At 35.2% G+C, this 13,348-nt stretch overlaps 2 protein-coding genes across 2 annotated transcripts; one reads left to right on the top strand and one right to left on the bottom strand.

The window, feature by feature from the left end:
• The first annotated feature begins 1,017 nt into the window (after positions 1-1,017).
• LOC114264785 (signal recognition particle 43 kDa protein, chloroplastic) lies at positions 1,018-2,606 on the top strand. The gene has a single exon (XM_082913824.1). The coding sequence runs from the start codon at positions 1,059-1,061 to the stop codon at positions 2,352-2,354; it is 1,296 nt and encodes a 431-aa protein (XP_082769950.1). The 5' UTR covers positions 1,018-1,058; the 3' UTR covers positions 2,355-2,606.
• Positions 2,607-7,255: 4,649 nt separating this feature from the next.
• On the bottom strand, positions 7,256-8,032 carry LOC145810549 (uncharacterized). The gene has a single exon (XM_082907537.1). It carries the CDS (start codon positions 8,030-8,032, stop codon positions 7,256-7,258), a length of 777 nt encoding a protein of 258 aa, XP_082763663.1.
• Positions 8,033-13,348: the final 5,316 nt, after the last annotated feature.

Here is a 13,348-nt window from a genome sequence, read left to right as displayed (position 1 = left end):
CGTCCTTGCTGTCGACCATACCACTCGGCCAACACCGCGGTCGGCCGTCCTTGGTGTCGACCATCCTACTTGGCCAACCTTGCGGTCGGTTCTCTCCATGATCGGCCCTTCCACTCGGTCGCCCTGCGCAGTTGGACCACCTCCCGGTCGGTTCACCCCCCTCGATCACCCCTTCCGGTCGACCTCCATCTTGCCAATCCCTAACACACTCATCTACGTCATTAATATTCCCTTCGTTAGACTAAAGCTGCACTCGGGAATGGGGGACTACTGACATGTATAAGTCCATAAAGGCCACGAATCACCTATGGACAATCCAAGCCCATCACTTGGAGCCTAGTGCATAACCCAGCTGGTGAGGTCCAGGACAGATGGAGTCCAACATGGCATAAAGAGCCAATGACATTCAGACACACGGCAAGAGAAGGACGAGCCATATCAGCAGACAAAGATCTGCAAAGTTATTGCCACTGCACATCACCATTAATGCTGCCCATCACAGCATTTATTACGACAACACCTCTCCGCCGGAACGGGACCCCCTTACGCTGAGCAAGGTAAGTTACAACATAGACTTTCGGCGAGGAGAGCAGGTCGGAAAGGACAGCAAAATAATTGCCAAAGGATATAAACGAACGTTGAAGACAAGAAAAAGGTTAAGCTTTCTATCTCTAATCTCTCCCTCTACATTCTACTTCTCTTCTTAACTTGCTCGTCGGAGGGTTCATTGGGAGACTATCCCGTTTCCCGTTGAACTTGTTTGCAGGTTATCCGGTGGGCACGATCATTTAGGCTTGGGCTTGAGGAGCTTGGACTAGTTCGCTCCATTCACTGGGATAAACTGTATCAATAATTACTATTTTATTTAAATCACATCATCTTTCTACTACATTTCAAATTCAATTCATACACAATTTATATTTTATAAAAAATTAAAAAATATACTTATCTAGATCACCTTAAACCACTTCTTACATTGTTTCAAATACCTGTAATTATGGAAAATATTTTTGTGGGTGAGGCAAAACCAACCCATGGAAAAGTGACAACACACAAGGATGAATCATAGATGGATGATGTTCCTTATCCCAAACAACCTTTCTTTTGGATTACACACATACGGACACAACCATGACCAACCATCAAACCCAATCCCTCCAAATCCAATTGCACCCACTACACACCATCAATCCCTCACTGTACCCACTTCTCAAATGGACGCTCTCTTCGTTAACCCTTCTCTCTCCCGCCTCAAAATCTCCCCCAGTCTCCGCCCCGCCGCCGCCCCTCTTTCTCCCTCCTCCCTCCGCCTCCTCCACCACTCCCAGCACCACCCCCACCCCCACCCCCACCCCTTCACCCTCCGAGTCTCTGCTCAACAACCACCACAATTCCAAGAACCAGATCTCACATACGAAAGGTTCGACGAAGATGAATCCTACGGCGAAGTCAACAAGATCATCGGAAGCAGAGCACTTGAAGGCGGCAAGGGCATGGAGTACCTAATCGAGTGGAAAGACGATCATGCCCCTACCTGGGTCCCATCAAACTACATCGCCTCTGATGTAGTCGCGGAGTACGAAACCCCCTGGTGGAACGCCGCCAAGAAAGCCGACGACTCGGCTCTCAAACACCTCATCAGCTCCGACGACGGAAGAGACATCGATGCCGTTGATCAGGACGGCCGAACGGCTCTCCTCTTCGTCGCCGGCTTAGGGTCAGAGCCGTGCGTCCGGGTATTAGCCGAAGCCGGCGCAAATGTTAACCACCGGGATAACGGCGGCGGGTTGACGGCGCTTCACATGGCGGCTGGGTACGTCAGACCCGGTGTAGCGAAGCTGTTGGTGGAACTGGGTGCGGATCCCGAGGCGGAGGATGAGAGAGGACGTACGCCGTTGGATTTGGCGCGAGAAGTACTGAAAGCGACTCCGAAGGGGAACCCAATGCAATTTGCGAGAAGATTGGGGCTTGAGAATGTAATTAAGGATTTAGAGGAGGCAATATTCGAGTACGCGGAGGTGCAGGAGATAATGGAGAAGAGAGGGAAAGGTAATCAAGTTGAATACTTGGTGAAGTGGAAGGACGGTGCAGATAACGAGTGGGTCAAAGCGGGGTTGATCGGAGAGGATTTGGTGAGGAACTTTGAGGAAGGGCTGGAATATGCTGTGGCGGAGTGTTTGGTGGGAAGGAGGGAAGGGGATGGAGGGAGGAGAGAGTATCTGGTGAAATGGACGGATAAAGAGGAGGCCACGTGGGAGCCTGAGGAGAATGTTGATCCTGATTTGATCAGGGACTTTGAGGAAGGCCCCACCGCCCATAAGGACGTGGAGGCCCAATTAAGTGGTGGGTCGTGAATGAATGTTATTTTACAAGTAGCATTTTTTGGTTGTGGGTTTCATCTAATGGGCCTATTGTTTTGTTGTCATTTTTAAAATGGATAACTTTTTTTTGGTGATGCAAAGATTTCATTAAAATAGTTTGGAGGGTTAAGATCGAATAGGGACATCTATTGTTATTGAGATTATAATGTATCTTGATTACAATAAAGCATAAGATACATCCCTTGTTGAGTTAAACATTAATATAAATTATTATCGTTACACTAATCTCGCGGACATTTCAGTTGATATTTTCGTCCGAATCAACCTGAATTGATCTGTACATACCCCCAACATTTATTAAAGTAACATATTTTTAGTGATCTGATGTTACACATTTCATTAGATGTTCAATTCACCTTTTTAAAGTAAAAATTTAACCAAATTATTATACTTATTTGTTTTTCTAATTAGTTAACTAATCATTTAATGCCCCTATTTCTCATTTCCCTTGATTACTTTACTTTGCTTTACTTCTTCAACCCCATTGACATGTTTGACAATGAATCATGGAAGGGGGTGACTTGAACACTCACGTTCGGCATCAATGAGGGTGTTTTTTTGTTGTTAAGAAAAATAGACTGTCTTTGTCATATGAAATGTAAATACAGTTTTAAGTAAAAATAGGATGACAATTCAAATTCACTATGAAAAATTTTATATATATATATATATATATATATATTTTTATTTTCTTAAAATTGTAGATTATATATCGAGAGTTACATTCTCATGTTCTAATTAAATACTTTCCATTTTTATTTTTAATTTTTTTGTTAAAGGAAAAGATTATTTTCTTTATTAAACATATGCGATCACGATCTTTCTTGTTAGTTTTCAACAAGTGTGAGCTATCTTTTAGAGCTTCTACTACTATTAACTATTTAAGTATTAAAAATATATATATATATATATATATATACTAAAACACCTCTTCGGATTTGTTTGAGAAGATGGGTTGGGGCTAAAATAGTTATATAAGACAAAATAGGTTATTTTAGTTCAATAGGACAAAATATTACATCCAACTCATAATCATTACATTCTTTCTCTCACAAAAAAAATTAAAAAAACTAAAAAACCATTTCCAAACAAAGCTTTTTAACCCCAAACTAAAGTAGTTTAAAAATAAAAAAATCAAAAAGCCAATCCACATCTCAAACCTTGGTTTGTTTGCTAAAATACCAACACAAAACATTAAATCTCGTTATTACATTTTTTTATATATAAATTTACTAGCATATCACCCGTACTATGCACGAAATTCAATTTAAAAAAAAAAAACTATTTATAGTTATGTCAAACATATTTTTAAATTGTTAGTATAAAATATATGTAATTTTAAAAGAAAATGTTGACATTGCATAATTAAAGTAATAAAAATAAGAATGTATTACATTTGTTCGAAATACACTGAATAAATAAAATAAAGTACAACTAAAATCTAAATTATTGTGGGCCTTCCATTAGTATTCTTGCATTGTTAACATGATAATTAGTGTTATAATTAATGAACAACACATATATTATGTATTTATAAAATGTTATACTTACATATTATATTTTTACCTTCTGAAAAGTATACACATTCTTCAGATCAATCTATATTTAAAACAAAGGTCACACACGGTGTACAATCTAGTTGACGTGGCATTGTTGGTATAGGTATGATAAATGCATATGCACGGTCTTGGCATGATGCAATATAGTCTTTAATTATTCTAACGTCATTATCCTATAAAATTTTGGAATTATAACTTTGTGTTTGAAAATGTAATAATAAGTTATTTATAATAAATTTTATAATTTCCTACCTTTGATCTCATATTCTTCAAATATGATGGTTGACATTGCAAAATAAACTCTGCCCGTTTATCTTGAACAGCGAGATTTATTGAACCTGTACTGCCTTTGACCACAATGTTAACATTGTATCTAATCAAGAAAAAGAAAAGAAAACCTGTTAAAGAAAATATTGTACCAAATAAAAAATTAAAACACTTGTTAGGTTTTAATTATTATTATACATAGCAATTATTTACCGAAAGAAAATTACCTCGCTATAATATCAATATCATCATGCAGGCAGTGACGATAAACAATGTGACCCTAATGATATTCAACTTTTTGATAATAACTTTTGCATAAATCAATCCAAAGGTTGTCAACATCAATTTGTTCGATGTACCCAAATATTTGAAAATATGAAACCTACAAAATATTTGAAAAAACATAAATTAATCTCTCTATAAACAAATTTATATACATATCGTTTAACTTTCATTAATTGGGATGATAACAATTCTTAACTTTGGCATGAGTGCAAAATCATGTATTTGAATTTTTTTGGCATTTGATATTACAATGACTGTGAAATTGAGAATCCATTTTTTTAATTCCAAGATACAAACTTTTGTAATATAGGATTCATAGTAAGCCTAGATAAACATGTCAATATATGTAACACCATGTCCCACATCGGAAGTTTGCATGGGTGATCTTAGACATATAAAGCACCACTACCTTGCTACTAAATAACTTGGACTTAAGTTTTTGGGTATTGTTGGTCAACCCACAAGTTATTTGGGCCAGCAAGTAATGGGGAGTTACAAATGGTATCAGAACTGACCCATGCACACAACCATGTGGGCCACTTATTCTGGGCTGGCTACGAGCTTGTCGTAGTATTCTGATTGATTATAGACTCTCGTGAGGACGCGAGGATTTATAAGTGGGGGAGTTTGTAATACCCTGTCCCACATCGAAAGTTTGCATGGGTGATCTTGGGCATATAAAGTACCACTACCTTACTACTAAAGTTATTTGGGCCAACAAGTAGTGGAGTGTTACAATATATATATATATATATATATATAATTGTGAGAATTATATTGTCATATATAATTAGTTAATATTATACAATCATAACATACGACACTCGAAAATGATTCGTATAACGGAATAAATGATTAATATATAACTTGCTGTATTTTCATGTAGCGAGACATGAACCTAGAAGTTGAGAAAAGATAATTTATTAATATCAATATTTGTATATGCATGTAGATATTATAAAAGTGAATGAAAATGTAGCGAGACATGAACCTAGAAGTTGAGAAAAGATAATTTATTAATATCAATATTTATATATGCATGTAGATATTATAAAAGTGAAGTAATCTTACCATGATAATCTTTAACTGTTAATCTAGTGGCAAACAAAATATTATCATTCTCTAGAGTATGATATAGTTGCATGCCATCAGTTGTTGCAAACACATCCCATAGAGTTAATCTTACTAATGTGAAACTGTTTTTACAATTAAAAAAAAAGTTGAGATTAGGAAAAATAATATAATTCATAGAGTATTTTAAATTTGGTAAAGACACAGAAATATGTTATAGTATCATACCTTGTATCAAGTAGTAGAATTTCTCTCTTGTAATTATCACGATTTGCAATACATTGACATTCAGTTACACTAACAACCAAGCCAATCACATCTGCATATTTTAGCATTGGCATGCTTATTGTTTTGATAGTTTAAATTTTTGTATTGGTAATAAACTATGTAAATATATGATCTAGATAAGTATCATTTGGTAAAAGTAACGTACCTATTAATTGAACATCTTGATGAAGAAATTGGCCAATGTCTGATAATTTCTTAATGAAATACCATTGAAGTGGTATATTATTATCATGATCAAGTATGTGCACTATTGTTGTATCATTAGCAAAAGACATCTTATAATAATATGGCACCAACTTGAATTTCTTATCAGTCAATGTAACATGAACTCCTCTAAAACAATATATTTTTCCTTTAATTAATGTTCTTTGAAGTAATCATATTCCTTAGAGCACACAGTTCCTTCCATGGCATCACCCTTTGAAAAAATGTAATAAGTACACATTTTTAACATAATATAAAACAAAATGTTTAACAATTATCTCATGATAAGAGTTGTGAATACCTGTCCATCAACAAAAATCATTTTGAATGTCATATTTCCCCCAAGAGATTAGTCACAAATAACAACCTGGCTAACTAAGCTTTAACGCTCCAATTACTGGCATATGGATGTAAATCAGCAAAGTAGGGATATCTGATAATTCTATCACCCATTAACAATGTAGATGCATATGAGCAAAATATGAATTTATAATTTTTATACAACCTGTCTATAGATCTCAAGAAATTTGAAAATAAAAATATTAAGAATTTTTAATAAAAAAAATAAAAAAATGTTAAGTTTACATTATGATAAAACAGAAAAAATAAGTAATGAATTATTATACAAAAAATATTGTACAAACATATTTTGTAAGGGTAAGTTTTTAAATTATTTTTATTAAATGAAAATGAAAAAAAAAAAAAGAAGAAGATTAGATCATCCAATTTTTTGTATACTAAATGTAATATTTTGGATAAGATTTAGAATTTAGATTAGTAAGTATTGTATAATTAAAGAATAAAAAAACATAGTCATTGAAATTTTGAAAAGACTTTTATATCAATCTTCAAATGCCATCAAGGACATCACGATATACAACATTTTTTTGTGTAATTTGACGATTGGTTAACCTTATTAACAATCAATATCTTCAAGTCTAATGGTGTGGTAACACGCGATAAAGCAACATATAACTGACCATGGGAGAATATTGGATTAGGAAGGTATACTCCAACTTTTTTTAAAGTATGAGCTTGACTTTTGTTTATGATCATTGCAAATGCTAATTTTATGGGAAATTGTCTTCTTTTAATCGGGACAGGTGAATGTGTGATAGATGGTGATAAAATGATACGTGGAATGAAGGTTCCTTCCCTAATATTCGAACCCGTAATCACTCGTGCCTCAATCACTTTATCTCATATTTTCTCAACAATAAGACGGGTGCCATTACATAGACCTTGAGATTGATTGAGATTTCTCAGTAGCATTATAGGCGCTCCCTTTTTGAATTCAAGGCAATGACTTGGAATTCTTGAAAAATTTAATGAGTGCAATAACTCTGGTGGATGCATGCCTTCGTCAATGTTCTCACCCTCAGCTAGACATATCGTATCTGCACTTAGGTATTTTCGAGATTCTCCAAGCGGCATTGATTGCATTATGACATTTAATTCATCAACATCAGCATTTTTTGGTGCTAAGATGCCACGTTCTTTCAAGTAAGAACTATCACTGTATCTAGTACTTAATTCTAGGTAGATTGTATAGATCAAATCATGTAAAGCATGTGATCCATTTCTAATCAAGAACTGCTCTGGAATTTCAATCCAATTAGTCTTCCCGCCTTCAGTGAAAGAAATTCCAGGTATTTTTCCATCACCAATCATCATTATCCAGTTAGCAAAATCCTTTAGTTGTTGACGCATTTGAATAAAAGTATCATGGGCCGTAATACGCATATTGGTCCTCAAATGTAACACACGATAATGATTCCAAATAGTCAATTCCTTCAATGACACTGCAATTGTGGCTTCCCACCTACCTTTTGATATTACAGGTAAAATTTGTCTGAAGTCAGAACCAAGTATGAATAGTTTTCCACCAAATACACAATCACTTGAACAAAATTCTGTACTCTTTAGTATATCTCTGAAAATACGATCAACTACCTCAAATCCATAACGATGGTGCATTGGAGCTTTATCTCATATGATCAATGATGCCTCTTGAATTAATTTTGCCAATTCAGTCTGTTGATTAATACTACAACTTGAGAATTCATCCAAAATAATTGGAATTTTAAAGCGTGAATGCGCAGTTCTACCTCCTGGTAATAGCAAAGCCGCAATGGCAAATGATGTAACTGAAAGGACAATTTTTTTTTTCTGACCTAAACTTTGCTATCAATGTTTCCACAAATATGTTTTTTCTGTTCCCCCACTTCCGTAAAGGAAAAATAAACTCCTTTGTTTACAATTGTATGCATTCATTATAGTGTCATAAACTTCCAACTAATCACTATTTATGTCACACCCCAAACTTGCCCCTCAAAGTTTGGGCATGACCTATTCTGAACCGGACACTTAACTTGATATATAAAATATATGGGGCTTGAACGGAAGCATTAATCAATATAAATTAGAATAAATAAAAGAACTACATCCATTGAGCGACCACTTTCATACCAGGATCACAACAGAACATAAGGCAGATAAACATACAGTGACGTGCCTCAAAGAACTCAGTTATGTACATATATACATAGACCCAGCCCTCAAGCTTAGGCGTATAACGAAACATTGAGAGGTAAAGGAATTAAGTACACTAAAAGCTTAGTAAAACTTCATAAAATGAGCTGCCTTTATAATAGTGCCTGGACCCTCTGAGGTTGACAAAAGAGGAATGGATGCCATGGGTTAAGACTGACCTCCAAGTAGAGTGCCTACAGAAACAAACATAACACAAGGTGAGTCAAGCTCAGTGAATAGTAGTACGTAAACAATTTAATGATTAACTTGAATTATAATGTACATACATAAGTGTAGAGAACACATAGTTAACTTAATCTTGTAATTATTTCCAGAATGGTCTTAGGCTTAAACTTTAAACAGAATGGCTTCAAGCCCTTGGATAGAATGGCATAAGGCCCTTAAGCAGGATGGCATAAAGCCCTTAAGTAGAATGGCATAAAGCCCTTTTTATGCATGTATGGACTCAAGAGGTGACTCGCACGGATTCTAGAGGTGACTCGCATTGCAGCATTTAGTTTCGTACAACACTTGTTCCATCCCGGAAATACAGATTGGCCTCTGGCCTAACAGATCATACAGAATGACCATGGGCCCAGATTGGCTTTAAGCCTAGTTCATGTATGTATGGGCTCAAGAGGTGGCTCACACGGATTCTAGAGGTGACTCGCATTGCAGCACTTAGTTCCGTACAGCACTTTGTTCCATACTCGAAACAGGTCTTGAAGACCGAACAATTCATATCATGTCAGAGCATAACATAAACAGAATGGATAAACAGAAACAAAGTCATATATGTTCTTAATTATGCTTCAATCATAAACAGAAATCAGAATTCATGTTTGACTATACATGGTACATTCAATAGCGCTAATAAATCAATATAGAGCATACCTTTTAGTTTCATAAATGGACCTCCAGTACCGGGGACTTATACATACTCGAATCACGGTATTATTACCCCCGGGCAAGGGCCTTGTGCTAAGGATGTCCTGAATACTTTGATATATAAGGACAGTCATTTACTGGTTCAAAACATAACATATCAGAAAATAGAGTATTTCTTGTTATATCGTCATCATCGTCATCACAGTACGCTTAACAGAGACAGAGCAATACACTTTCTAACGTGGTTTACATAATGATGATAAACCTTTACATTCATGTCGTAGATGCTAAACGACTTCAGGTCTCTTAGTAGCAAAATAGTATGCTCTCATATTCATACCGTAAAGTGAATCATATAACAATATCATTGATATTCAATTCTTGACATCTAAGGCAACCCATGGTTCTATCTGATTTTCATTTCGTTAATCCATTCTAAGCAAATGTCTATGTCATAAAACATGCGTCGAACCAAATAAGGCTATAGGAGTCCCTGATAGGACGTTCAAATATCATATCCCCATTAAACGGAGTTTATAGTCATAATTTCTTCCTGTTTACTAATTGAATAGTATTAATACTTCTTGTGCGGAGTCTTAGGTAATTTACAGGTTATAGCACATTAATAATAACCATGAACCATAACTAGAATGCAGAGTAGTTCCTGAGTCATACCGAGGTACACATAATCTTTCAATGTTCTCACCGATCTTCAAACAACGTAAATGTTAACGTAATTGCTTATGTAAAAACAGAGCGTTAAGAATAAGAATTGTTATCGGTAAGTAAACGTACGATTACAGTACTGCTACGCATAGTGTTGTGGCGGAGCGCCACTTCCCCCTGAAGCGTGTCCTACACACATACAAAGTTCACAAATTAACTTCCCTTTTTCCTTGTCAAATTATTTCATGACTCATTACATTTCGAATGAATTTACAGCCATTCTAAGATCATCAGAAAAATATTTTAAAAGTATCAGAGGGTCGAGCACGCGAAACGGAGCCGAACATTTTTTCTAGCTTGGGCCGCAAGTGCGGCTGTGAGCTCCCGCACCTGCGGCAAGGATCCCCGCACGTGCAGCGATTCTGGTAGATTGCAGTTCGAAATTCAGCAAAACCCAATTTTTTGATATACTTTTCCAAGGCTCAAAGTAGGTTCTCTAATTGATAAAACATGATTTAAAAAGCATGTACAAAGGTGTCTCAAACATCCAACAATCTTAATATGAATTGATTCCTCAATTCCTTGCAATTTACAAATATAAATTAAACACTTTCAATCCCTACCATATAGTTCCCAAACAAATATAGAATCCTCAAAATCCCTCAATGAGTTCAAATATGTAAAGATAAGGAATAGAATGAACCCAAATCAATTCAATGATAACATATCTTTGTAATTTAACCAATACACACCTTAACTCACATGATTATCAAAGAAAATCTCACTCAACTTCAAGAGAGGACTTAATTCAAGCCAAAAAAATGCATACCTTAAGCTTTAACCCTACCATCCTTCTCTATTTCCCAATCTTTCTTCTTGAAGAACTTAGCCTCTTCCTCTCAAAACTCTCTTCTCCTCTCATTCCTCTCTCAGGAAATATTTAGAGTAATGGCCCCCTCTCAAGTCAAAGGGTTAAAGGATAACCATATATATTATAAAGTTGAATAAGACAAAACTTAATCAATTCAATCATCCTAAATCAAACTTTCACAAAAATGCCTATTATGACTTAAAAATTATGCTGATCTCAAATATAAGATTAATTTCGGATTATTGATCTCCTAAGGCTTTCAATTCCTGATCCAAACATTTTAATTGTGACAGATATGTTTTCTTATTAAACAGATATGGATCTATAATTATAAGGTTCACTTAATTAAACTTAATTTCTCGTGAACTTTCACAATAAGCATTTAAATGCACAGAATAAAGGGACTGAAAATATATCAGAAAACATGTACGAGGGTCGGGTTATTACAATTTAAACCGTAATGTAATTCATTGAACAATTCTTTTTTCGAAACACTATTGTACTCCATCTCTTCTCTGATGAGCCTATTTTTCACAAATTGAGCACCTTGCGAAGATGGCAATGGCATTGGCATTGGAGAGAAATCTTGAAGAGATCTTCCATTTCTATTTAATATATGCGCAATTTTGAGAAGTCCTAAATTTTTTAAGTCTTCATTGTCAAGATGTAGATCATTATCTCTCATATCTCTTTTGATTCTATATTATATATTATCGGCGAAACTTTTCTAATGACGTTCTCATAATTCGACTGGATTGGTTATATCAGAAAACATGAGTATTGTGCAATACATATGTCGAAGTTTTGTTGCTAATGCCTAATTTGATACTTCTGTCAATGCCTCGTGCCATTCATTATCATCATCGAGTAGACCAAGTGCGATACATGCAGATTTAAATGTTGTATGCACGACCCCATTTACAGTTCTGATATGCTCAAAACTTTCTATACCACGAACCTTATTCAATAACATTCTTAAATAATATCTCTCACCCAATGTTGGATGTGCATATGGTAATCTACCAATATATTTATGTTTTTTTTCGGATATCCCATTTTTTTTTATCTCTTTTCCATACTCATTTTGTTGGAAATTCAACATAAGTCAACTCCTTTGCAGATTGATAGGTTCTGTTTGCTTCAAACCATTTGGTCAACATTGTGTCATGAACACGTTGTTGGTCAATAACTTTGTGTGGATGATTATTGTCATTAAATATAACAAATTGTTGACCTGGAAGATGATATTGTAAACGCTCAACAGAAGGAGTTTGTTTATGAATTTCAAACTTAAATATCCTCCAACACACTTCAATCGCAGACACATATCGAGCATCCAAATACTGTTCGATCTCATTAACTTGTTTGTAATGTCGTTGCCCATTATTGTTTGGATGAATAACATTATCCTTAATCACAGTTGTCGCACGATCAGGCCCTTTGTTACAAATATTTCATCAACTTCGGGTGCGCACATCATTCAATATTAATGTGGAAATCATATCGTACTAAAAGATCACGATTATATGGAATGACCCATCTGTTATCAACTATAAATCCATTTATGTTTATTGTGTTGCCCTCATTACATTTGCATCTGTATGATACAAATCCATTATCATCAATTGTTGTTTCATTACAAAATTTCTTTGGATAATGTTTTGTACACTTTCCATCTACCATGCATGGAGTATTGGGATTAGCAACACCCTAAGGTCCATGTATCATGTATCTGACAACAGTCTCACATGCTAATGGGTCTGTATTTTTGTCAGGCAATTCAGCATATATAAGCTCATCAATTTGTTCAGGTGTGATTGGTTTATTCTCCGATGCCAATGTGATTGTAATGTAAGAATGAGGCAATCCCCGTTTTTGAAACTCAATGACGTAAATAACTGTTCATAAAAATAATTATTGATACATTAGACATTTAAGAGTATTTGTTATTTCGTAGATGCATAGGTGTTAGAATAATAATACCTTAAAGTACTTCTCCAAATATTTTATATTCCTTCAAGTCAGTTAGTAGTTGTTTAAACTTAATCCGAAAAACTCTAGCAACGATATCAGGTCTATCTTCTGCACATTGATTCGGTAGTCATGGAAGATCAACTTTTATTTCTGGTCATATCGGATAGCATGTGAACGTGATAAACAAATTAGGAGCTCCAATAGTTTTGCAAATTGTCATAGCATCTTGATAACGTTGGATCATATTACGTGGCCCCCCAGAGAATGATGAAGGCAACACAAATCTTCTCCCTACTACTGACGCATCTACATCTCCAGCAACTACTGCATCTTCTATTCCTTGATATAGATCTGTGCATAAC

The sequence above is a fragment of the Camellia sinensis genome, chromosome 2, assembly GCF_055761805.1.
Source record: "Camellia sinensis isolate YWXY chromosome 2, ASM5576180v1, whole genome shotgun sequence".
Taxonomy (NCBI): Eukaryota; Viridiplantae; Streptophyta; class Magnoliopsida; order Ericales; family Theaceae; genus Camellia; species Camellia sinensis.
The sequence above is the reverse complement of the archived record's forward strand: the minus strand, read 5'-3'. Positions and strand labels throughout refer to the sequence as shown.

Coding starts and splice junctions, on each gene's coding strand:
- LOC145810549 (XM_082907537.1), bottom strand. CDS start 8,032: ATGCACCATCGTTATGGATTTGAGGTAGTTGATCGTATTTTCAGAGAT.
- LOC114264785 (XM_082913824.1), top strand. CDS start 1,059: ATGAATCATAGATGGATGATGTTCCTTATCCCAAACAACCTTTCTTTT.